The following is a 25428-nucleotide window of genomic DNA, read 5'->3' as shown; positions in this document are numbered from 1 at the left end:
TCAAGCCAAAACCTCGCTCTGCCAGGGGCCTTTAGGACTCTCCGCCCACCTCCCATGGAAGTCGGGACGCAACTGAGCCGCTGAGGGGAGCAACCGAACGGCTTTGTTGAGGCTGCGACGGGGACGCTTTTGGCCGGCCGACGACTGCTTCGATCTGTTTTGCCTGTCGCCCCGGCCGCTGAAATATTTTTTTCACTTCATTGGCATCATCTCCCACTCTGCACACCGCGGTCCCTGCGGGCTGGGAGTAGCGGAAATCCCCTTCCGACGCCGTTCCATCGGGCCTTCCTTGAAAGCACCTCACAAGCCAGATAGAAGACAGGCGACGTTTCCCGAAGCCACGCCCACCCGTGAGATTGGCCAATGGCTTCACCCACTTTACAACGAAAACGAGTTAATTGGCGGCGCTCCCGCCCCGTCGGCTACCATAGCGACCATGTCACCATGGAAGGGACGCGGCTAGCCAATGGTGCGTCGTGTTGCTATGGAGAGGTACAGCGGACCAATAGGGAGCTGGATTGCTCCAGCTAAAGAAGTATAGCCTATGATAAAAAGCGTTGTTGTTGCCTGGGCAACCGGCCGAAGGTAGGGCTGGCCTGGCCCGGTGCCCCTGGCGGCGGCGACGGGAGCAGGTTGGTGGATTTGAGGGGAGAAGGGAGGAGAGTGGGCCGCACTGGGGCGATAGTTGTATCTGTGTTACCCTTTTGTTCTCACCTGTGTGTGTCCAATATATACAATTAAAAAATAGGAGTTTATGGACCTTCCCTTCATTGCCTCTCCATCGAAGCGTCGGTTCCGGAAAGGGGGACGGAAAGAATAAAGGGGACAGTAAAATAATGGCCCTTCTGCGTCTACCTGGCTGACTTCTGACTCCATGTGGCAGGCGGCCCCTACGAACGGGAAGGAAATGGAGGGGGCGTGACGCTCAGGTATCCACTGAGCCATTAGGCAAAAGATAGTAATAGCCCTACGGATTCATCTGTCTCCTCCCACTCTGACTAAAAACATGCTCAGACTTTGTTGTTTTTACAGCCTTTTACTCCACTATATCCGTTATGTAGTTTTCTACTATAGAAACATTCTTCAGGAATATGAGCACAATAGCAGCCTCTCATATCTCCCAATCAACAGTATCCAGAATAATATTGTGCCTGGTTCACACAATTAACCAATTACATTATGGCTTGATGCAAGGAGTGAACTGAGCCTTGATATTGTTCAAAATTACAGGATAATGTATTGCATACTATGTTGTGTTGAAACCAAGTTAAACATGCCTTGGGATACAGGCCTTAGCCTGGCTGACGTACTGGGTCAGCAATTCTTGTACTTTTAATTTTGTGCATGTATTTATTAGTTTTATACCTGCATTCCATTTGAAAGTTTAAGGTTTACATGTAGCATTCCCCTCCCCCTTAATCTCCCCCCCCAAAACCTAGTGAGATTGGGCTCAGAAATTGTGATTGTCCCAAACTGACCTAGTGTCTTCCCAAGTGCCAGTCCAACACTTTCATCTGTACATTGTACTGGCTCTTTGTGAAAGAGTGAGAAAAATGTCTTTAAAACATTTTCTTAAACTACCATATTCCCCTTATTTGCTTTTTTTTTGTAAAGTAAAAATCCTGCAAATATTGCAAACTTCTCTAAATATACTTACTTCAGTTTGATAGGTTTGTGTTGCCCTTTACTCCAAATGTTCCAAATATCAATCTAGGCATGGTATTTCTAGAGTTATTATAATTCAGGTATTTCCTGAAGTCTCCAGACCAAAGCCAATAAAATTAACCAAAGTTATTTACAAATAACTTTGAATTTAAAGCTAGCACTGTATGAAGAGATCTGGAGCCTGACAGCCAGTTAAATCAAGTAGTATAACTTGTATCAGTCTGATTCCTGCTGCTTGTTGACAGCTATGTCTAAAGTTGGATATCTTCTTTGGTAAATGACTGCAGACATTTAGATTATATTCAAGCTGCTGAAATCCGACAACTTTCCAAAGGCAGGTTTGGGGCCAACTTTCAGTACTGGGTTTGGCAAAAATGATGTTGGTAGTCTAGATTGAATGAAAAAATGTTAAATGTTTCCACATCAAGGAATTTGAATGATATTCTTATGGGAAGTTCAGAATATAGGTTTTGTGATCCAGTAGTTTGTTTTTATAAACTTGGGCTCAGTCGGTATTGACTGAAGAGTTTTTGTGTGTGTGTTCTTATCAGTATCATATAATAGGTAAAGGTAAAGAGGAATTTTAGGTAAAAATGTCGCCATTCCATTTTGTTCTTTAGGAAGTACTTCAGACAACATATTGTAGGAGGATGAAATCACTCTGGTCATCGAGATTACGATGGAAATACGCTGTGGTGCCCTATTGTTCAGCTCCAAATTTGACTCTGGCAATTTGGCTCATGTTGAGAAGGTGGAACACCAGGAAGGTGATGGTGACAACAGCTTGAATGGCAGTGGCAGCATCAATACTTCTTCTGCCTCAGTGGTGTTTGGCAACTCCCTCCCCACTGCAGACTATGAATTCAATGTGTGGACCAAGCCAGATTGTGGTGACACAGAATATGAAAATGGGAACAGGTAAAAGGACCATTGAAACTACGTCCATTTTTCTATTTTATCTACTGATTGTAGGAATGGAACTGTCAAGGAAGCTATTCCTAACTCTTTTTATCACACAAGCTTTCTATCCTTTTCCATTTAGTAAAAGCAGAGTTGCACCTATCATCTGAGATCATTACTTTAGAAGTCTATTCTGAACAGAGACCAGAAGTTATTGCTTTTAATTTGATTTATATATTGATACATATATCTATGCACATACACACATATGTACACATGTATGTATAGATTATGCATATATGCATACAGTATAACAAAATCTTACTCCAATGGTGTCACAATTTAAAATAGGCATAGGAAAATACCAAAGAAAGGGAAAATACAGGTTGGTAGACAGGAAAAGTATATGATTTTCAGTTGGATATACTGTACTTTATTCTTTAAACAGAAAAGGAATGGAGGTCAACTGTGAAAAGGACAGTTCCCAATTCCAAGCGTGCCTGGTCTTTCTGGGCAGAAATGCAGTTTCTGGGATCTGAAGTGTAAATGACGGGTGGCTGTTATCTAACTCTTCTTTGTCTTTCCCCTTTCTTCTTTCTTCCCCAGATCCTGGTTTTACTTTAGTGTGAGGGGAGGAATACCTGGCAAGTTGATCAAGATTCATATTGTGAATATGAACAAGCAGACCAAACTTTATTCCCAGGGAATGACACCTTTAGTCAAGACAGTACCTGTCAAGCCCCGTTGGGAACGCATTCGTGAGCGACCTGCCTATGAGGTATCTGCATAACATGTATTTTGAGGAAAGATATGCTGAGGTTGGGCTTAAATGTACTATTGTATCCTGATAGCCTCCAGAAACAACACATGACATGAACCTGACTTTCTTAAATGTGGGAGTGGATAGAAAAGTGAATTTATTTGAGCCAACTTCGGGCTTCATAAAAGAGGAATGGCAAAAGCAGTATCTAATCATCAGAAAGGGGAGCCTTGAGTGCTGATTAAGAGGTCCAGTATCATTGTATACATGATGTACAATGACAATAAAGGCTATTATTATTATTAGGTCCTGATATCTGCTTTTTGTTTCTATTGGATTGTTTCTTCCATGTTTCGAAAAGTTGGAATACACTAAATTTATTCTCTCCTTTTCCATCTCCAGGATCCAATATCAGCTTGGTTTAATTTCAGGCTGTTTGGCTGAGTCACAGATGCATGCATATATGATTCTTCTTACTGCTTAACAATATAAGAAAATGCATGTGTGCTTATGCTGCATGAGCCAATCTGGGTCGGTCACTGGGACCAGAGGCTTAGAATTCTGAGCTTTCAGACTCATGCTGGACCCCATCCTCAGAGAACTTCTCCCTCACTAGAATGTGTGCTTTGGGCTATTCTATGCATAGTATTTACAGTTGCAAGAAAAAGTATGTGAACCTTTGGACTTAATAACTGGTTGACCCTCCTTTGGCAGCAATAACCTCAACCAAACGTTTCCTGTAGTTGCAGATCAGACCTGCATAACGATCTGGAGTAATTTTGGACCATTCCTCTTCACAAAACTGTTTCAGTGTAGCAATATTCTTGGGATGTCTGGTGTGAATCGCTCTCTTAAGGTCATGCCACAGCATTTCAATCGGGTTGAGGTCAGGACTCTGACTGGGCCACTCCAGAAGGCGTATTCTGTGCTGTTGAAGCCATTTTTTTGTTGAATTACTTGTATGCTTTGGGTCATTGTCCCAAAGCATCACCCATCCTCTGCGGAGCTTCAGTTGGCAGACAGATGGTCGTACATTTTCCTGCAAAATGTCTTGATAAACTCTGGAATTCATTTTCCCATCAATGACAACAATCCGTCCAGGCCCTGAGGCAGCAAAGCAGCCACAAACCATGATGCTCCCTCCGCCATGTTTTACAGTAGGGATGAGGTTTTGATGTTGGTGTGCTGTGCCTTTTTTTCTCCACAGATAGTGTTGTGTGTTCTTCCCAAACAACTCAATTTTGGTTTCATCTGTCCACAGTATATTTTGCCAGTAGTGCTGTGGAACATCCAGGTGCTCTTTTGCAAACTTCAAACGTGCTGCAATATTTTTTTTTGGACAGCAATGGCTTCCTCCTTAGTGTCCTCCCATGTACTCCATTCTTGTTTAATGTTTTCCTTATTGTAGATGTGTCAACAAAAATGTTAGCATGTGCCAGAGATTTCTGTAGGTCTTTAGCTGACACTCTAGGATTCTTCTTTACCTCATGAAGCATTCTGCGCTGTGCTCTTGCAGTCATTTTTACAAGACGACCACGCCTAGGGAGAGTAGCAACAGTGCTAAACTTTCTCCATTTGTAGACAGTCTGTCTTACCAGGGACACATGAACATCAAGGCTTTTGGAGATACTTTTGTAACCCTTTCTAGCTTCATGCAAGTCAACAATTCTTGATCGTAGGTCTTCTGAGAGCTCTTTTCTGCGAGGCATGGTTCACATCAGACTTCAGGTTTCAAGTGCTTCTTGAAACCAGTAAACCCAAAACATGTGTGTGTTTTTAAAGGGCAGGACAGCTGTCAGCAACACATCCAATATCATCACACTGATTGGAGTCAAGGTTGGCTCACACCTGGCTCCAATTAGCTCTTGGAGAAGTCATTAGGCTAGGGGCTCACATACTTTTTCCTCCCTGCACTGTGAATGTTTACATGTTATGTTCCATTAAACCATGGCAACATCTAATGTTTGTGTAGTATTATTTTAAGCAGACTGTGTTTTTCTATTGTTGTGACTTAGATGAAGTTCAGAGCACATTTTATGACCAATTCATGCAAAACTCCAGGTAATCCCAAGGGGTTCACATACTTTTTCTTGCAACTGTAAGTGGTACCTAGTTGTGTGTAGCCAGCAATAGAAGAGTTGAACCTATCATCTGAGATACTTTACTTTAGAAGCCTATTCTGATCATTATTTTAGAGGCCACACATAATCAGGCACTACATAAATACTATGCAAAGAATAGCCCAAAGCACACATTCTGGTGAGAGAGAAGTTCCCGGAGGATGGGCTCCAGCATGAGTCCGAAAGCTCGAAATACTAAATCTCTGGTCCCAGTGACCAACTCAGATTGGATCCTGCAACATTATGCTAGGACAGGTATATTTGCCTTCATTCATGTGCGTACACTGCCCAAAAGAATAAAGAACTTAGTCTACATATCACTGTCTAGATTCTTATTTTAACATCATGTTGCAAACAATATTTTTGGCTTATTTGCCTAACATATCACAAAAGGTGGGTTGTGTTGTGATAGTTAAGATGATAAAAGCAGTGATATATCTGGCAGAGCTGAACATCTGATCCAGGTAATACTAAAAAACTAAGGATCTTGTGCAAACCAGAATTGCAGCAGGCTGGGAAGAACGTTGTGTTTATGTGTGTCCTAAATTGTCTGTAATGCTTCAACTTATACTGGAGATCATCCTTGGGCATTTTAACTCATGCAGATGGCGGAGACTCAGTTTGTCCTATCTTTTGTGCACCGATTCCTGGATTGTCGAGGAGCCACCACATACTTTGCCTTCTGCTATCCCTTCTCATACACAGAATGCCAGGACATGCTGACACAGCTGGATGCCCACTTTGCAGAGTGCAGACATCTCTCTCCTAGCAGGTAATTCTAGTTTCCATACACTGCTACCATTCCCTTCCTAGCAAGTCTTATATCTTGTAGAGTCAGCTAGGAGAAATACTTTGTGAATTAAGCATATATACAAATGATTTTTTACCTGGAGTTACCTGTGTAAACAATAAGGAGGAAGGAACCATTTGGGAACAAAGTGGGTAACATTGTTCTGTTCAGACTAGGTCTTGGTGATATTCAAGCCTTCCTCTGTGATAGTACTAGCTTGATCACCAAGCTTAGGTTTGGGGATGGTTGAGCAAACTTTTCCACCTCATGTTTGTTTACTGTTGTGAGTTTCTAGTATGCATAAAAATGGATCCTCTGTCCAAGCAAGAGTTATTATAGACTCTATTTTAGGTGTTACATCAGTCACTCATATCTCTTAGATCATGTGTGTGTGAAGGCAGTTTATATATAAATTGAATAAACAACTAGATACCGAATGCTAAGCTTTTTCCTATTTCCTGTCTATTAGCACAAAATAACTCTATTACAGTAATTCTCCTTAAACCCAGAACCTAAACTCAGATATGCAGGGATACCAAAAAGAAATAAGTAATGCAAAATGTCAGAAATGGACATTATCTTATAATACATATAACCAGAGTGTTGCTTGGTTTGGAATATCCTTGCTGTCATTCAGCTCTCAAAAAAAGCCATCAAGAGCCACCTGGAAAATGCTTTTGTGTATATGCTTCTAGGTAATCTAATATTTTTTTTGTTAGTTAAGAGTGTTTTTCTGCTCATATGAATATCAAAAAGTGCCTCTCTTGAATCTAACCAAGGGTGTCTCCAATTTGGTGTTAGTTACAGTGAGTGGGAATGTTCTAAATGATTTCAGACCGGTTTTTCCAATCCTATTGGAGTTGCTAAGGCTTTAATGTGCCATCTTCTTTATGCAAAACTTCTGCTGCATCAGTGACTTACAGTCCTGTCCCTGAATCACCATTTAAGAACAGGCATCTCATGGCTTGGCTCATCAGTATTAAAAGTCCTGGTCTATTATTATAAAAGCCAGTTATAGAAGCAGGGCCATCTCTTCTCTAAATAGAGTGTGTGTCCCATTGAGTGTGGCAGTAGTGTTATTTTTTATTCCTTTTATTATCTTCTTTACTTCCCCCTTTTATTGATGGTGATGGTATTATTATTATTATTATTATTATTATTATTATTATTATTATTATTATTCTCCTCTGTTGCCTTGTAAGTACACTAAGTGCATCTGTACCAGAGACAACTTCCTTGTGTGTCTAATCACACTTGGTCAATAAAGCATTCAATTCAAATCAAATCAATTCAAATTAAATACAATACAGGTTCTAGTCAGAAATGAAGCTTTATTACAGAAAAAGTATGGCAGATCAGATTCATCTGTAATTATTAGGTGTATACAAAGAATAACACCTCCAACCAGGTCATTTAAAAAGCTAGTGGTTGCATTTGTACATGCTAAACTTATTTCATTTTCATTTGTTTATTGCTATTGTACTCCATTCAGTTTGGTGTATCGGTTTATCCTACAAATCCCCAAAATGGATTAATGGGTTAATTAGTGACCAAATTAAATGTGTTGTGAGAGCCCAGCCCCAGAATATGCATGCAAAACTATTTCCTTGGTGGAAGAAGCCCCTTCTTAGAATATCCTCTTTCTTATTGGACAGAATGGATTTTCTGCTATTCATTGGGTTCTCTCCAGTCTTTGTACCAAGGAATGATTGCCAGATATGTTTTACAACTTTTTCCCAAAGAGATCTATTTGGCCCCTTCTCTTTTTCTTGGGATTAAAACATATTTGTTTCAAAACATTTTGCTGGAGAGGAGTTTTACTCTTCTGTGTTTTTCTCTGCATTACTTTCTACTGTGATCATTTCCCCCTCTGTTGCCTGTCACCTAAAATAGTCTCATTATATTTTTACTGCTTCATTTTCTGTAGGATAATGTGGATAATCTATATATATAAAAGCGAAAACCACTCACACCATAATCATGAAATCTCCAGAACCATAAAGTTTACAAACTTGAAATTTGCCACGTATGTTCCTCTTGGCTTCTAGGTGCTCACTAAGAAAGGATTTTTCGAAATGACCATCAGATCATTAGTATTTCTTATATTATTATTAACACGCTCTGATGCTAGTTAGTTAGACGTTCTACTCCCCCTCCCAACTTGAAAATAACTCTGGAGAGAACGGGATAGCATAGAACAGGCTTCTGTGGGGTAAGCCTGAGGGATAGAAGGGGCTAGAAAGCCTGAGGGAGAGAAGGGGATAGGATGGGGAGGATTCTGTGGGGCAAGGCTGAGGGAGAGAAGGGGAAAGGATAGGGGAGGCTTCTGTGGGGCAAGGCTCAGGGAGAGAAGGGGAGACGAGAGGTTGCTAGTAACTACTCATTAATTTTCAAGCTTTAAGTGTCAATTTATCAAGCCCCATCACGTAGTTTCGTAGCGAAGCATGGGTATCCAGCTATATTAAATAAAGAATAGGTATAAATGTTTTAAAATAAATACATGACAATCAGGAATTCTTCTGGAGCATGATGAGATTGTGTTCTTACTGGTTAATTATTCTTCCTCAATCATTGTTGTCTCCTATTGTTGAATGTACTTGCAGCTATGGCAATGATAAAAAGGTAAAAATAGCTCTTTTGGATTAAAAATCTCTGTGATCCTACACTGGTTCTCTAGGGAAGAGGATAAAGAAAATATCTAAATGGAAAGAAATTCCTCACCATATTAACCTTATTCTTTCCAACACATTTTGACAAAATTCTTGCCTTTTACTTGGTTTTTCTTATTTCTCTGTCTCTTTGGAAACAACTGGGCTTGTTTATTCAAAGAAACTGGGATGATAAGATTGAATTAATGAAGAGGACTTGGCTGGGGGAATGGTCTGGAGAAGTGGAAAAGAAAAACTTAGCTAGACCCTTCTTTGCCCATCTAAACTAGTGTCCAACATTATGGCACAATTAGTCGGAGGGCAGGCGCAGACTCTAGAAAAGCTGAGGGGAAGCCGCGCTCCACCACCCACAGAACAAGAAAGTACTCTAGAGGAGGACGTGGAAAAGGGAAAAAGGAGGCGGCCCCACCCAGGGGTACACCGTAAGTGACTGCTTTGATTCCCTTGCCAGGCCTAGCTGATCTCAAGTGGGAGGTAGCTGATGGGCAAGATTTTTCATCGGGCCCCCAGGCAGCCTTTGTGAAATAATTTGATATGCTTTGGGAGAATTTTTCAAGATCTAAATGGTCAGTTTTTCCCTCTTTCATCTCTTTTAGAAATAAGCTTATCTCAAAATGAGGGCCTATCGAAAGGCTGAGGCTACCAGAAAGTTCCTCTGGTCTTCTACTTCATATCAGTTTTCAGAACACCCAATAGAAAACTGCGGGAATGGCTCTTTATTGCACAAGGATAACAAGTTGGCCCAGATAGCTGAAATAGTTCCGCTTGAGTGTGGGAATGATTCTTGGATCAAAGTCCAACAGAAAAATGGACAAAGATAAGGAATGAAAATTGGCAATAGAGAGAATTCTCTAGACGTTCCTTCCTCTCTCTTCCAAAGTAAAATCCTTAAAATAAGATTATTGGGGGGGGGGGACTTGTGTGAAGTTCTTTTTGGGGAGGAGGCAGAAGTCAGTATGAGGATCCTTGGACAGAACTAAAGGGTGGTGCTGTTGGAGTAAATTAGAAACCACACTACACTGAAATGTCCTGCCTATTCTTTTAATCTTCAGCTATCTGGATGCCATCTATTATCATCGGGAATTGTTGTGCTATTCCCTGGATAAGCTACGTGTTGACTTGCTCACCATCACATCATGCCATGGCATGCAGGAGACACGGGAGGCTCGACTCGAGAAGTTATTCCCGGACAAGAACACACCCCGACCACACTGTTTTGTGGGGAAGAGAGTAAGTTAGATGATGCATGTGAGATGTAGAAAATGTTGCTGTAGAAGCTGCTGAAGTGGTTGTCATGTAATCAGTTATTTAAGAAAGAGCCATAGGTATACAATTGCTATGGATGAGATAGGAAGGCAGTTGTGACTGCCCATCCTCATTTCAATGTGGGATAAACCATCAAGTGTCTTCTGACATTACCGAGGCATTGCTTTGTCTACATCAATCAAGATAATCCTTCCCCTTAGTTTGCTTTCTCTTCTAGTTGCTCTTCCTCTATTTTTTCATCTGATTCCCCCCCCCCCCCGATTTTTCATATTTCACATTGCTTTTTTCTGCTCTGTCTCTTCCTCATTTAATTGAAAAAAATCTTCTTAGTAATTGCTTATTTGTTTTTCTCTCTACCGTTTTTCTTTCACATTCTTTGTTCTTCTGGTGGTCTATGAGTTTCTATTTGTTTTTAGCAATGCCTGCTTTTGAAAACTTCATCCTGCTCAAACGATTTTTCCAATAACTTTAGGGTTCAAACTATTTCCTTTTGCTTCTCTCTTCCTTTTTTCTGTTTGTATCTTAGAGTTATCCTGAGGATACTGGTAGGAATTCTCTCTTTTTAATTCTGTTCTTAAAACTTAACACTAAAGCAGTACTGTATACTGGTATAATAATTATGATGTCATAAACAGATGGGAAACAAAAATATTTTTAGGGCTTGCGGTCTTTAAGAAAACCTAGAAAGCTTCCAATTTTGAAAAATCACTAATACTTTTGCATTTCTCCTCTTCCTGACTTCCCCCACCCCACCCTGTGGTAGGTATTCTTTCTGAGCAGCAGAGTACATCCTGGGGAAACACCCTCTAGCTTTGTGTTCAATGGATTCCTGGAATTCATACTGAGAGAGGAAGATCCTCGGGCCCAAATGCTGCGTCGTATGTTTGTCTTTAAGCTCATCCCTATGCTAAATCCAGATGGAGTGATGCGAGGACACTATCGGTAAATATCGTGCAGACATTTAGGCTTTGGAGAATGGGTGTTGGACAGGAAGAAGCTCTGGTTCCTTGTGGCTGATTGTAATCTATCCACATTTCGCTTCTACAGCAGATTACTATTGCTTGGGGGTTGAGAAAGAAAAACTGGCTAAGGCCAATAGGTGTGGAGAGAGAGTAGATCCTTGTTTTTCCTCTTTGCCCTCCTCCAGTTATAAGGGAATTGTAGTAGATTAAGATCTAAGACTTGAAGTGTTCACATGAGATCATTGAGTTTATCAAGCAATATCTGCTCTGCTCTCAAAATAACAGCCAGTCCAAATCTCTGGGCCTGTGAGGCTGTGAGTCCAAATGAGCTGAGCTAATGAGCAGAAAACATTGACTAGGATAGTTTGATGGTCAGCAATGTCTGTTCTGATTCATAGATACGTTATAATTGCCTCCCAGCTTCATATGTAGAGGGGACAAGGGCTCTACATCCCTTGTAGAGGGATGCTCACTTAAATGAGCAGTGAGCAGTCTGTAAATAATGTGAGACCTGGCAATATTGGCTACACATTATGCACAAGACAATAGTTGCAATTTCTCTTCCTTCTCAAGTGGAAGAATGTCTTAATTTGTTCACCACCTTGAGTTATTTGTAAAAATAATAAAAGTAGGAAATACGTAGGTACATACATACATACATACATACATACATACATACATAGTGTAGCTGTGTTCAAGATCCACAAGAGACATCTTTGCCCAGTCCCATTCATCATGTTTTATTCTGCTTCCCACAGGACAGACGCTCGTGGAGTTAATCTAAATCGTCAGTATTTGAACCCTGATGCAGAGCTGCATCCTGCTGTGTATGGGGCCAAGGCTGTCATGCTCTATCACCATGTTCACAGCCGGATGCAGCCTGGTTCTCCTGATTGGCGAACCTATGTCCCTCCACTCAACACAAAAATAGCCAATCAACGTTGTACACGCAAATGTTCCCATAGCGAAGACATCCCTCTTTCTGAGCTGGAGAAAACAAACAACCTTCGCAACTGTTCCGGAGATTCGTGCATCACCTCATCTCAGGACCTTGAGGCTTCAGAGGTACCAGGAAGCAATGACTCTGATGTCTGGATCCTTTCAAAAGAACTGTTATCTGAGCACTGTGAGAATGAAGTTGAGAAACCTCCACCACCAGCCCCAGAAACCATCCCACCTCAACAGAGTGGTCTGGCTTACTATGTTGATCTGCATGGACATGCCTCTAAGCGTGGCTGTTTCATGTATGGGAACAACATTTCTGATGAGAACTGCCAGGTGAGAATTATTTGGCCCCTTTAGTAATGCCCTGGACAACACAGGCAGTATTGGGCTTGTATAATCCTAAAGGCAGGGCAGAAGGGATTAGAGGCAGGTAAAATAGTCCCATATTTGGCTCCTCCAAGATGAGTTTAGACTTACTTAAGGATGTTACAGATAGAGATGAAGTGGCTTCAGGGACAAAACAAAAGGGATGTTTTTATATATGCCTCTCTTGCTTTTCTCTCTAGTTAACTTCTTTGTAGGACTGGGTTTGGAGGGTTACAGAAGACTCAACTTGAGATTCTCTGACTAAAGTGCTAAATATTTTCTTCAGGTGCCTTTCAGACCAAAAGATGATGTCAAGTTCCTATGTGTATTGGTTCTCTTTTATAACTTCCATGCTGATGATGTTGTTTGACCATGGCACACAGTCTTCTGAGCATTTCATGTACTGTGTTTGTTTTGAGTCTCCAGTCTCTTAATTGTTTTTACAGGTTGAAAATATGCTATTTCCTAAGCTCATCTCCTTGAACTCTGCTCATTTTGATTTCACGGGGTGCAACTTTTCAGAGAAGAATATGTATGCTAAAGACAAGCGGGATGGACAATCAAAAGAGGGCAGTGGGCGTGTGGCCATTTACAAGGCCTCAGGCATCATTCATAGGTATGTGCTTCAATGAGATATGCCTCATGATCGCAACCACTGGTTCTGTAGGTCTTCCTTTTCTCCCATTTCCAAATCTCCAATATCCACAAAGTTCCTGCAACCTTAAGAATCTGGTAGATCAAATTGAAGCCGGAGAGAAGAAATTCCCACAAGTGGAGTAACTGTTGAGAGGAAGCTCATTAGGGAATCCTGGCAGCATATGTAATAACTCTAGTACCATGGAGTGAATTTCCCAGAGCTAAATAGTTGGCCTACAAAGGAAGGCTAGAATTTGTATAAAGATTTGGCTTTGTATAAAAAATAAGTTCTATCTAACAAAATATGACAGGAATCCATGTTTGAGCAGAGGCATATGTTATTGTTTAGGATAATTTCATGCTAATCCTTTTGGTGCTACCAACATATCTCTTTTTCATCTAGGAATAACATGAGGCCAAGAGTCTTTTCATTAGCATTTTGGTTGTTACAGTGTTTTCAAACTTTGCAACTTTAATATGTGTGGACTTCAATTCCCAGAATTCTCAGCCAGGCTCCTTAAGTTTCCCTGTAAAAGAGAGTTATAATAGGTTGCTACAAATTAGGGTGACTTTTCTGATACATTCTAATTTGTCTGTCTCAGGTATTCTTAGCTTTTCCACCTAAGACCTCTCTCTTAGGCCCAGCTCTGAGAAATCCAGAAGGCAGAGAATTTAACAAATCAATGTTAAATACAAGTGGCAGCTATACAGCACTATGACCTGGCAGATGAGAAAGATTAAAGAAAATTTCTGTTTTTTTTTAAGTCAGTCAAGCCAAATATTTAGTTATAAAAAGAAGCTTACTGGAAAAAGAGGAATACAGAAAAAGAAGGCTAAGCAACAACCATGAGTACACTCAATCTAGCTGAATTAACTACTAATAATTAACTGCCCAAATCAGAGCTTGGATTTCAGCACATGATTAAAATTCACTGCAAAGAGAATAGTTGAAAATAAATCATTGGGGCCCCTTAAAAGGTATTCTCTTTTTCCTCCTGTTGCTTGAATGCTATTCCAGATGTATGGAAGATACAATGCAGAGAATAAAAGAAAGGTGGCTTCTTTGGGAATCGCAGAATTGGAAGAGATCGCAAAGATTATCCAGTTCAATCTATTGCTCTGTGCAGAGAAATGGATGCTTTTCCTAATCAGATCAAGCAGAATGTTCCATTTCTGATGTCAAGAGTCTAACAGTAAACCATAATATTATTTGGTGCCTGAATCTGTCTTTTTACCAATGCATAGTCGAATAATAAAAACACCAGCTTTTTTTTTTTTTTTACCAATCGTGCTATTGCATGAAAATGTCTCGGAACATCTTTTGGGAGAAAAAAAATTATGAATTCAGTATATTGAAACCTTTCATCATGGAGTTACCTATCAGAGGTTTACAAAATGTGTCATATTAAAAACTAAGCATTAGTTCATAATTTGCATTAACATTTGGTAACCTTTTCCATCTGTTTCCTAGTTACACACTGGAGTGCAATTACAACACAGGAAGATCAGTCAATACTGTTCCAGCAGCATGTCACGATAATGGACGGGCAACGCCTCCTCCTCTCCCAACATTCCCATCCAAATACACTGTGGAGCTGTTTGAGCAGGTATCTCAGGCTACCCCACCCCCACCCCAGATTCATTGTTAGATTAAGTCACCATGCTCCAGGACATGTGGAAGAGTAGTCTACACTCCTACACTGGAAAACATCCTCCTATCCAGGGAGAAGTGGAATCAGTATTTGCAAAGAGCCTTCAGGACTATTTATTTAATCTATATGCAAGGGGGCACAATGTCCTCACTCTATCTTGCTCAAACCCTAAACACACAGACAACTCCTCATACCATGATTAATTCAGAGGAAAGCATCCATAGCCTTTGGATTTTGGGGCTATAAAGTTGGCCAAGTGGCAAATTCTTACATGGCAAAAGCATTGGTAGTTTCCCAGAATTTCAGCATTTCAGGGAGTTGTGCTGAGGATGTGTTTTTAGGCTTTCTTGTTCTGGCTCTTCAGAGGAGAGTTTACTAAATGCCTGCTTAGATACTGTTCTTTCTTGGATGCCAACAAATTGCACATCACAGACTGCAAAGTAGAGCCACACGAAAAATCATTTATCTGGCAGGCACTGATCATCCTAAACTCATTGTGAGGTCTCCTTGAATGCTGGCAGGTGATGGAACATTGCTCAGATGCTGCTGTAAAATGTAAATGATTTATTTTGATTTACTGGTGCTGTGAAATGTAAAGTGATTTACTTTGGGATTATCCATTCTCAGGCAAGCATAACAATGGCTCAGCAGTTAAAGACACTGTTCTTGTCAGCTGGAAAACTGACAGCCCAGGTTCGAGACTTGAGCGCCACGTGACAGAGTGAGCTCCCATTACTTGCCCCAGTTCCTGCCCACCTAGCAGTTCAAAGGCATGCAGATGCAAATAGATAAATAAGTACCACTTTGGTGGGAAGATAACAGCATTCCATGCATCTCAGTGTATAGTCATGCTGGCCACATGGCCATGGAAATGTCTTCAGACAATGCTAGCTACCTCAGCTGAGAGATGTGCACTGCCCTCTAGAGTCAGACATGACTGGAAAGGGGAAACCCTTACCTTTATCTTAAAATTGGGAAAATTGAGCAATGTCTTGCCTTTACCAAGTGGAAAACTGATTTACAGTTTTCTCCCAATAGCACAGAGATCACACTACGTCTGTTAAAGTGTTCTACCCAACATTCTGGGTCTTTTCTCCAAGTTTTTGCTTTTGTGTATTCTCTGAAATATAAGCCAAACATGCAGTACACAAAAGAAATTTGGAATCATGAAATTGGGATACAAATTTATACCTGCCAGGCTGGAGATTGGCTGGCCTTATCTTCAGGTTAATTGATGCCGGTGACAGGATGCCTCAGTATTGTTTTCTCTTCTTAGCTCATGGATCAACATGATATAAGTATAGGAAGCACATCTGATTACCATATTTGAGGCCTTTGATAAAACTCATCACCCTTTATTTGTAGGGCTGTATTTAGTAATTGTTTACCGTGGGGGGTCTTTCTTATTTTTGTTGAATCCTGCTCTAGATTTAAAAACAATCAGAAAAACACGAGTAAGGCCTGAATTTTAACAATCTACTGCCATCCTCCACATACAGGTTGGAAGGGCTTTAGCAATCGCAGCACTGGATATGGCAGAATGCAACCCCTGGCCTCGGATTGTCCTCTCTGAACACAGTTGCCTTAGCAATCTGCGTGCCTGGATGCTGAAACATGTGCGCAGCATGAGAGGAGTGACAGGCTACTTCAAGAGGAAGGGTACCAAAACCCCACCCAAGGGGGGCAAGTACGTAACCAGATGGGGATGTAGGTTCAATGAAAAAAGTAAAGCTCATAGGAAATTCAATTGGGATAGACAAAGGACTATCTGTAGGAATTCAGGGTTGTTTTCCACAAATCTTTCCCTGAAAATTTAGTCCTAGATTGCCGTAGTCTACTTATTTGAAGCTTTGCTGCATAGAAAGTATATCTGCCTGCATAAAATACCTGCATTCTGGAGGGTTATTATACCCTTCCCTTGTGTTACATTCAATTAGTCCTCATAATAGAATAGAATCTTTCTACTGGTAGATTATTTTGTCACAAAAGCTTTTTAGAAAAATAATTTTGAGAGAAGAGGTGTTTATGGTATTTGAAATTGCACATACTACCTTGCAGTTCTGATCCTTCTTACAGCTGGAAGGAGAATAGAAAAAAGGCTAATATTCTGAAAAGAGAAGGTTAAATGATAAACTTAAAATCCCCACTCATTTATATTCAGTTTGGAAGAATGCCTCTTCCTCTAATTTAAGAACATTTCCATTCAGATTTCAGAGAAAAGGGCCTAAGAACAAAGAAATGATACTTTGTTCTAGTGCTATTTTCTCTTCTATTGTTTTAGGAAAGGATTATATGTGATCAGTGTTATTTTCTTCTAATATGTACACTGGAGAGAACACTGCAATATAGTTTTTAGCAATAAAATTAATGTAACTACAGTTAAGAAACATGGCAAATTTATCCTATGTTAACAGATAATGTTAACAGATATGTTGCTTTGTATTTTGTTTTGTATCTGATTCCTTTTGACTCTTGGTGATTGCCTGGATAACTCCCTGAACTTTATTGGCAATACCTTTTGGAAGTGGTTTGCCCTCTCCTTCCTAGGACTGAGATTGAGTGACCACCCCAGTTGCCTACTTGGCTTTGTGCTTAAAATGGGACTAGAACCCAGTCTCCCAGTTTCTAGCCTGGTATCTATAACTACACATCAAACTCGCTATCACTGTATATTTTATTTCATTTTAGGTTTAGCTTTTTTCAGCCCCATTTCAGTTGCTCTGACTTTACCCTGAATTAAGAGTTACAGAGTTGTAAAAAAACAACAACCGCAAGGTGATGAACATATTTAATATGCCTTCTGCCTCCTATTTCTCCCACAACCTGTGAGATGACTTGGGCTGAGAGAATTTATTTTATGTTAATTTTTTTCTGGTTTATATGTCTGATCATCTTAAAGCAGCTCTGGGCAGCTTATAATAAGCCTTGATAGTACAGTGGTCTAAGCACCCTGTTATTAACACAGCTGTCTGCAATTACTGCTGGTTCGAATCTCTCCAAGGCTCAAGGTTGACTCAGCCTTCCATCCTTTCTAAGGTAGGTGAAATGAGGACCCAGTTTGTGGGGGCAATAAGCTGACTTTGTATAAAATATACAAAAGTATGAAGGCTATTGCTTAACGCATTGTAAGCCGCCCTGAGTCTCCGGAGAAGGGCGGCATATAAATCAAATTAAAAACAAAACAAAACATAAGAATATATAAAAACTAAAAATCAACTTTCCAGGGTGCCCTAACAACTCTCCTTAAGCTCTTATCCCAGTGCCTGGATAAAGAGCCAGGTTTAATATCCTTTCAGAAGGAAAGGGAAGAGAAAGGAGGTGAGCAGGAGAGGAATAGACTAACAGTTACAGTTGTATATAGGAACGAAGAACATTGTGCTTAAGCACCATGCAAAAGGTTTCAGAAGGACTACTTTAGAATAAGTCTTTATATCGCAGATGCAAAAAAAAAAAAAAAACCTCTTGCCAGGGGCGTTGTGGAAAGAGCTGCCCTGTCTCTGATTCTTTTCTTTTATATTTTCTCCCAGTGGGATTTCTGCTTCCAGCTCAGAGAATTCTCTCTGCCGGGCCAGAAGCTTCAGTAATGGTAGCGTCAATCAACAAGCTACCCCTCAGGTCAAGATCTCACCCAGCTTCACCTTCAGCTCCTCTCACACCCCTGCCTCCTCTGGGGGGTTGGGGCAGAGCCCTCGGAAAGGTGCCTCAAGGGTGCTGGCCCTTGTGCGAGGTAAGCTGCCTAACGAATCTGTGCTGGGAGCATTCAGATGGATCTGGGAATGGATGTGCTGTGGAAAGAGGCAGCCTTAAAAGAACGTTATTTCTTAATTTTTGAAATAAACACGTACAAGAATCTTGCAGAAGTTTCCCCTGTGTCAATCCAAGACCCCTTTCACGGACTTCAGATGGCCTCTGTGGTACTTGCATATAGCACTGGACAGAGATGTCACTTGATAAGTTGTGAACTACTGCCTCATGAGACAACTGCAGGAAAATGATGTTCTCTAGCAATATGTTGGATACTTTGAAAAAGGTTATGGAGCCTCCTCTTTTCAGTACATCATGAGTATATCATGAGATACACTGTTCCAAACCTTCAGGCTGTTGTTTTGTATTAATTGATTTCACCTTACTGAGAAGCTTTAGCATACTGTCTGTGCCAATAAATTTTGTCCTCAGTATAACTTATTAAACTAAGGGGGGATAAAGTTCATCAAGAGCAGGGGTGTCAAACTGGCAGCCCATGGGCCGGATGTGTCACACGCAGGCCATGCCCACCCCAGCTCCATGAAGGAAAACAGTTGCAAAGCGTCATGTGACGACAATGTGACGCCGCGAGTTTGACACCCGTGATCAATTCATAAAGCAAGGATCTGAGTCTGAATTCTTCAGCTCTAAATCCCTACCGGTAAGATATATAGTGAAGGATAGCAAACTGTATCATACTAGATGTTTACAAATACCTCCTTAATATGAAACCAGGTAAGGTCCAAGGTGACCCAGTCAGTGGATGAATACCATACTCATGATGGTCTTTTCTCTTGGGTGAAAACAAATATTTGAGTATATAAACATTATTCTGCCTGGCATTGACAAAGAATATAACCATAAGATAATTTGTAGTTTAGTGTATTAAATGAACCCAGATGATGGGTTACTTCGGTAACAGTGTTGAGTATGTTATGTGAATGCATCATTGTGTCAATTAAACTCTGTTGGTAAAGCTTAGACAGAGAGGACAAATGCTCAGCAATTCTACTTTCTTGGCATCTTTACTTGCTACTGCTGCAAAAGAAATATGTCAACATTTGACAGGTCTTAAGGAGGAAGGAGTCAGTGAATATATATAAACTTACATTTTGTGTCTCTCAGCAAATATGTCTGTACCTTCTATAACTGACTCCCTTCCCCAAGCAACTCTCTGCTGACTGTAATGTAGAGTGAAGATGGCCCAGACTCCCCAGACTCAAGAGCCTGCAGTACAATATAAGCACCAATCTCCACATGTGGCGGAGGGCAGAAGAAATTGACATCCTTGCAAGGATGAAATGATGTCAGCTTTTCTGAAACTTGAGCTTTCCAGTAATACCTTGGGTTATTCTGTCTTGTTCCTGAAAATATCAGGACAGCCTGTCCTAATCTTGTACATTTGTCTGGGCATGTGCCCATGCACATACACACATTGCAGCTATATTTTCCATGGCTTGCAGTAGCACTAAGTATGCAATCACTTCTCCTTTTTGTCATAGTGTAATTGTCTATAGCAGGGATCCCCAACCCCAGGGCCACGGACCAGTACCAGCCAGCAGCCTGTTAGGAACTGGGCCACTCAAGCAGCGGGTAAACGAGCAAAGCTTCACGCACAAGATCTAGGTTGCACGCAAAAACATGCCTCCCCACCGGTCCATGGAAAAATTGCCTTCCACGAAACCGGTTCCTGGTTCCACAAAGGTTGAGGACAGATGGTCTATAGTACAATGCACTCTGAAACAATGGAATTGGCCTTAGTTGACAAGAAGGTAACAGAATCCTCTCATCTTCCTATGCTACTGTAGATAAGCTTTCACTGAAGGAATGATGCATAGGTAATTTCTGTAATGGAATAAGTAGAACCTAAGGGATGGTGATACCAAGACCTTTCAGAGCTGGCATTTTGCTTGTCCCTCATCCTACTTAGAACCTCGAGTTCAGGAGAAGAGACGCCATCAGCACCAGACTTTGCTACGAGCTGCTGTGAGCAGCATCCAGGCACCCTCTCTCCCTTGTTCCACCAGAAACACCTCTCATCTCCAGCTGGCTCCCAGCCTAGGCTCCTGCTCCCTTCCAACTACTATCAACATACCAGGTTTGTATGCCACTTTGCCTCTCCCCCTTTGCCTAAGAGGGCCTCTACAACAAAAATTAAACCGATTATTGAAGTATGCCAGCAGAAGAGATGTAAGTGATGTAACAGGTCACATTCTGTTAACCTGTTCCTTCTAGATGTCAGTTGCACCTATATTACCTGAGTAATTAAAGTGTAAGCATAACCACTTGACTCACAGTAGGCCACAGCATGAAAATTCAGGGAGTTTCTTCTTTCCTTGAACTAATCTCTAACTATCCTTTTTCTTTCTTGCAAGATTGGTTGGAAAAAAATGTTTATTGACACTAAACATAATTTGGTGATGAGAGAGATATTTGACATTGAAGTTGGAGCAGTGCAGACCAGTCCATTTATAGGGGCCTATTCATCTTCCCATCCACCCACTCAAGCTGTTCCAATCAAAGAAAAAATATTCAGATAGAGAAGGGTGTTATTCTTGAGCAGATTCTTGAATGCTGCTTTCAAATGGTTTTTGTACTTGCAGTTAAACTGGAACTAACACCATGTGATTTTAATGGTGGGTAAAAGCAGCATGATTTTTAAAAGTTCACTATATGCTGCCAGGACAGTTTTACTTATTCAGCTTACTCTGTATGGCATTTGGAAGAAACATTAGCATTTCTCAAATAGGTTTTTGCTTATACAACACAACTTAGAATGAGTAATATATGTATTTAAGCTCAAGCAATTGAAAGTCTTGGAAGGGAGAGAAGACGTGGAGGCTTTTTTGCTTGTTTGAGCCAAATCTGCATCAGCTTAGTCTTAGGTGGCAGTAATATATATAGACAAACCAGTAAATTAGATCCAATCAGTGATGGAGGTGTATATAGCAAAGACTCCGCAATTTGAGAAAAAGAAACAAGCAAATCATCGATGAACCTCTGTTTTTTAAAATACAACATTGAACTTTTGCATTTATTCTGGTTTGACTGAAAATAAGATTTATTCAAATCTGCTTCTATCTTCAACTTTTCTAAGGATTCCATCCAGAAATTGACTTTTTTTTTTACTGCTCACGAAGGAAGATACAGCATCTCTCCCAATTTCTTGACTCCATATGTATAATTGTCACATTTAAAAAATATTGATGGTACTTTATTTGCAGATAAAAGAAATATAAAATCATCAAATTTGACACCTGAATAGGAAGGATTAAACATCTGAGAAATCCAGTATCCAGCCAAGAATTTTATACATTTTTCTTTGTAATATTTGGCTGTGTTTGTATGATACTTTCCCACAACTTAAACTAATTTATTCAATTTACCTTTTGTCAACACGTCAAACTAATTATATAAGCAGAAATTACATAACATGCCAGGTTAAATAGCATCTTACTAGTTTGTGGTTCCATGGTGTTCCATGGTGATGGAATTAATGTGTCTGAAGTGAGCAGCTGTCCTGATTTCAGCAAGTCTCTATGAAAACTCAATCCCAGTCCCTTTGGATTTTGACTGAAGTCTCTGCCCCAAACAATACAGCCAACCCAATATTATCCTGAGGGATCTGATATAACAAACCTCCACGTTTCTGTTAGGGATATCATTCTGTTCCTGCTAAATATGATGGATCACATTGCTCCAAACAGGCCAAACAGAAACAAAATCTGCTGGAGTTTTGGTATTAGTATTGCCTTTTCTGCATCTGATTGCCAATCAAATCACAACTAAGAAGTATCAGAGTATGAGGAGTTCAGTGTAAGCTTGTATTGCCTTCCTCATTTACCTTTCTCTCATTGATCATGCAGGACCCAGCTGCAACAGCCTACATAAAACTGCCAAGGCTAGCACTGAGCATGTCCCTGAGAAGCTGAAGCCTCCACCTTGTGGCCTAGCGTTGCTACAGGTAAAAGGCAGTGATTACATTGGTACACAGAGCTTGATCTCATGGGTAAATACCATCCCCCTGGGCTGCCAGTCTGTTTAGGACTTTCCTTACACTAGAGATCAATCACTGGGCTGTTAGTTGTCTGGCATTACCAAACTTTAAAAACACATTGTGGGACCCCTCTAGCACAGTGACTTCTTATCATCAATATCCTCTGTACCAATACTATGGTAGCATTGGACATACAGGCTTTACAGGCAATCCTTGTCTTGCCGATAATATCCCAACTGGTTTCTCTTTCTCCATGCAGAACTTTTCAAGACGGCTGAACAATGAAAAATTATCAGAAACTACTAGGTAATAGCAACTAGAAGGTAACAAATAGTAGTTTTATAAACTGAGGTGGAAAGATTGGTACGATTTCCCCTTTTGTGCCTACTAACATAGAAGGATCAGGTTTGGAAGAGTTTCATATTAGTCATCTGTAAGCAAGAAAGCTAACACCAATCTAGAAATTGTGCATATTCTTAGTGTTGTCCAGCATTCTCTTAGGATTCCTAAGGTTCTTTATTACTGACTGACAATGATGCACAACTTCCAACAAGTGTTTTCCTTGCAGTCTAGATATACTGATGCCTCGGCCGAGCCGGATCCCCATACGCAGGAGACCAGTAGGACAAACCCAGCACTTACTCAGATTTCATAGCTGCAGTGATGACTCTTCCCTCAAGGTGTGGAAATATGCAGCCCCAGAGATACCAGCACAAAGTTCCTTGCCAGGTAGGTTTTTGCAGGGCATTCTGTACTGTTACCAAGGCTGCCATTTGTCGTTTTTGGACAGTCCCTCAGATTTCCCATACTAGATAGTAGCAACAGATACAACCTTGTTTCTCTTCCTACAGAATTTCAACTGGAAATGCCAGTAACGAGTCAGAGGGAAGAATCACTTTTTCTGTGCCCTCCCAAAGTTTTGCTGGACGAGGTATGGGGAGGAGGGAGCTCTGCAAAGCCAGCTGCTGCTGCAACCCTTACCTGCAGCCGCTGCCATCCCCTTGAACCCTTGTCTTGTAGACAGAAGAAGAAGAAGCAACGCCTTTACCGTTGTATAGGCAGTAGCCACCCTCCTTATTGAAACTTTGGGGCAGCATAGCTGCAGTTGACATCATTAGTCCTCTGAGCCAGCTCTCTCTGTTGCAGCATCTCCCTGGGCGACCAGATTCCCCCCAACTCACCTACCGCAAGATCCTGTCTTTCTGCACTGAGGCCTGACTTGCCAGTGGGGGCACAACAGCTGCAGCCATTGTGCTCTAGCTCCTCAAGTGCCACCACCCCACAGCATGCCAGCTGACTCCAACTCATCACTTGGTGTGGAAGAAACCTCTTGAGACCCTTCTTGTTGGCACTTGATGAGTTCCAGATCCAATCTCCCCCTTCCTCTCCTCTCTTAAACCAAAGCTGCTTTTTAGGACAGCAGCCAGTAGTTCTGACTTTGAGACTTTGCCAGGAATAAGGGCCTCACATCGCATCCTTTTTTTGTAGCCAGCTACACAAGACATTGAAGGCTTAAGGTTTCCCAGCAATCCTCATCTAAATCTGGAAATCCATCTAATTCGTTTTTTTGTGAAGGAGGTGCCTTTCAAAAAAGAAGCAAACCAGGCTAACTGCAAGAAGCTGTGTAGGTGCATGTATGACACGTGGAAACCATAACATGACCAGCTCCTCCTGGTCTGACTACAGCCCAGAGCGGTGGCCAAGACCCTTCCTTCAATGTTATTTCCACCACTGTACATAATTGGTTACTGGGTTGGAAGCTATTTTTGAAGCAAGTTTATCTTATAACATGTTTCTATTAATAAATTTCATTTGTCAGAAAAAAAAGAAAAGAAAACCTACTGCTCTTTGATGTATGTGTGTTGTGTGTGTAAGAGAGACTGATGGTTGGAATCTGCTTTGGGAAGCGATGCAAAGATTAACAAGTGTCTGATACAGCAAATGAAGTGTATTCTCTAATCATTTATTATCTTCAGGGTTTCAACAAAGCCAAGTACAGCTATAGCATCTGGGCCTTCATGTGCTGATGGCTCTGCATTCTGTCAAAAGAAAAGGAGGGGTGGGTGTGAGATAATCACTGCCTCTGGATCCATGGGTGGACGTGGGGGGGGCAGAAAAGAAGGGGAGCCGAATTACCTTTTGGGGTGGGGGGGGGGGTCGGGAGGGGGCGCTCCAGTCATTCGCTCACTCCTGCTTCTTCGGGTTGTTGACGGCCACGTAGTGATAAAGGACGACCAGGAGAAACAGCGAGACCCCAAGCATGTTGGCAAAGATGGCCAGTTGCACGTCCGTCACCATCCTGCGGGAGGAAAGCAGAGAGGTTAGTCCGCCACGGGCAGCACTTCGGCCGCGGGAGGGCTTGAAGGGACCGCCAGGGGCCCTGGGAGTCTCTCCGCGGCGCTCGCAAAGTGAGCCGAGAAGAAAGCGACGTGGCAAGGCCGATTCGCCTGGGAGCCAAGTCCACTCACCCCTCGGTTTGGGCAGCGGCCCCACCGGCCTCCTTCCTTCCGTCTGTCTGTCTGCTCCGAAGACTCAGCCGGCGACCTCAAGGCACGCCGCTCTCCCCTTCCGCTCTCGCTAGAAAAACTGCGGGGTGTGTGTGTGTGGGGGGGGGGGAAACGGAACCGACCGAGTTCCGGAAGTACTGAAGAGGCGCTGCTTTCTTTCGTGTCGCCGTGCACCGCCCTCGGCGCAGGGTGTCGAATTGCGCCGGGACCGCGCGATCGGGCGCCCCCCGGCGGCTGGAAAGGAAAAGCGTCCCTCCCCCCCCAATCCTGTAAGTGTAAGCGAATCTGGCTGGTGTCTGCTCCGCCTCTCCTGGATGCCCCCCCCCCCACCCTCTCCCAGCCTTCAAATGCGTCGAATGAAAACGCAACACGCGCATCTAAATTTACCTTTAAAAGGCGTGTTATTTAGATGAGACATTTACATACTCCGGGCAGTTTACAGAAACCAG

The 25428-nt window shown here is 41.6% G+C and overlaps 2 protein-coding genes across 6 annotated transcripts; one reads left to right on the top strand and one right to left on the bottom strand.

The window, feature by feature from the left end:
• The first annotated feature begins 589 nt into the window (after window positions 1-589).
• AGBL5 (AGBL carboxypeptidase 5) lies at window positions 590-24151 on the top strand. 5 transcript variants are annotated; one of them, XM_070932170.1, is made up of 17 exons: window positions 590-632; window positions 2286-2583; window positions 3172-3343; window positions 6051-6217; window positions 9957-10134; window positions 10934-11112; window positions 11891-12410; window positions 12890-13059; window positions 14551-14686; window positions 16231-16418; window positions 18259-18458; window positions 20406-20573; window positions 22342-22439; window positions 22732-22778; window positions 23041-23201; window positions 23324-23403; window positions 23619-24151. In XM_070932170.1, the coding sequence occupies exons 2-17, from the start codon at window positions 2345-2347 to the stop codon at window positions 23688-23690; spliced, it is 2775 nt and encodes a 924-aa protein (XP_070788271.1). In that variant the 5' UTR covers window positions 590-632; window positions 2286-2344; the 3' UTR covers window positions 23691-24151. The 5 variants fall into 5 exon arrangements, 4 of the variants coding, with proteins under 4 accessions (XP_070788271.1, XP_070788269.1, XP_070788272.1 ...); XM_070932168.1 differs by having other exon boundaries at window positions 23324-24151; XM_070932169.1 differs by lacking the exon at window positions 590-632 and adding an exon at window positions 767-929 and having other exon boundaries at window positions 23324-24151.
• A 263-nt stretch (window positions 24152-24414) lies between these two features.
• OST4 (oligosaccharyltransferase complex subunit 4, non-catalytic) lies at window positions 24415-25176 on the bottom strand. The gene is made up of 3 exons (XM_070946832.1): window positions 24941-25176; window positions 24609-24771; window positions 24415-24511 (listed from the first exon to the last, which is right to left on the bottom strand). The coding sequence occupies exon 2, from the start codon at window positions 24768-24770 to the stop codon at window positions 24657-24659; it is 114 nt and encodes a 37-aa protein (XP_070802933.1). The 5' UTR covers window position 24771; window positions 24941-25176; the 3' UTR covers window positions 24415-24511; window positions 24609-24656.
• Between the last annotated feature and the right edge of the window lie 252 nt (window positions 25177-25428).

This window comes from Pituophis catenifer, unplaced genomic scaffold, assembly GCF_029215685.1.
Source record: "Pituophis catenifer annectens isolate HBS135680 unplaced genomic scaffold, rPitCat1.0.hap2 SCAF_1, whole genome shotgun sequence".
NCBI classification, from domain to species: Eukaryota; Metazoa; Chordata; class Lepidosauria; order Squamata; family Colubridae; genus Pituophis; species Pituophis catenifer.
Note: the sequence above shows the minus strand (reverse complement) of the source record. Positions and strands in the feature narration are given on the sequence as shown.

Coding starts and splice junctions, on each gene's coding strand:
- AGBL5 (XM_070932168.1), top strand. CDS start 2,345: ATGGAAATACGCTGTGGTGCCCTATTGTTCAGCTCCAAATTTGACTCT. Junction 3,344..6,050: donor GTGAGCGACCTGCCTATGAG/GTATCTGCATAA, acceptor TAACTCATGCAG/ATGGCGGAGACTCAGTTTGT. Junction 22,440..22,731: donor GTGGCCTAGCGTTGCTACAG/GTAAAAGGCAGT, acceptor TTCTCCATGCAG/AACTTTTCAAGACGGCTGAA.
- OST4 (XM_070946832.1), bottom strand. CDS start 24,770: ATGGTGACGGACGTGCAACTGGCCATCTTTGCCAACATGCTTGGGGTC.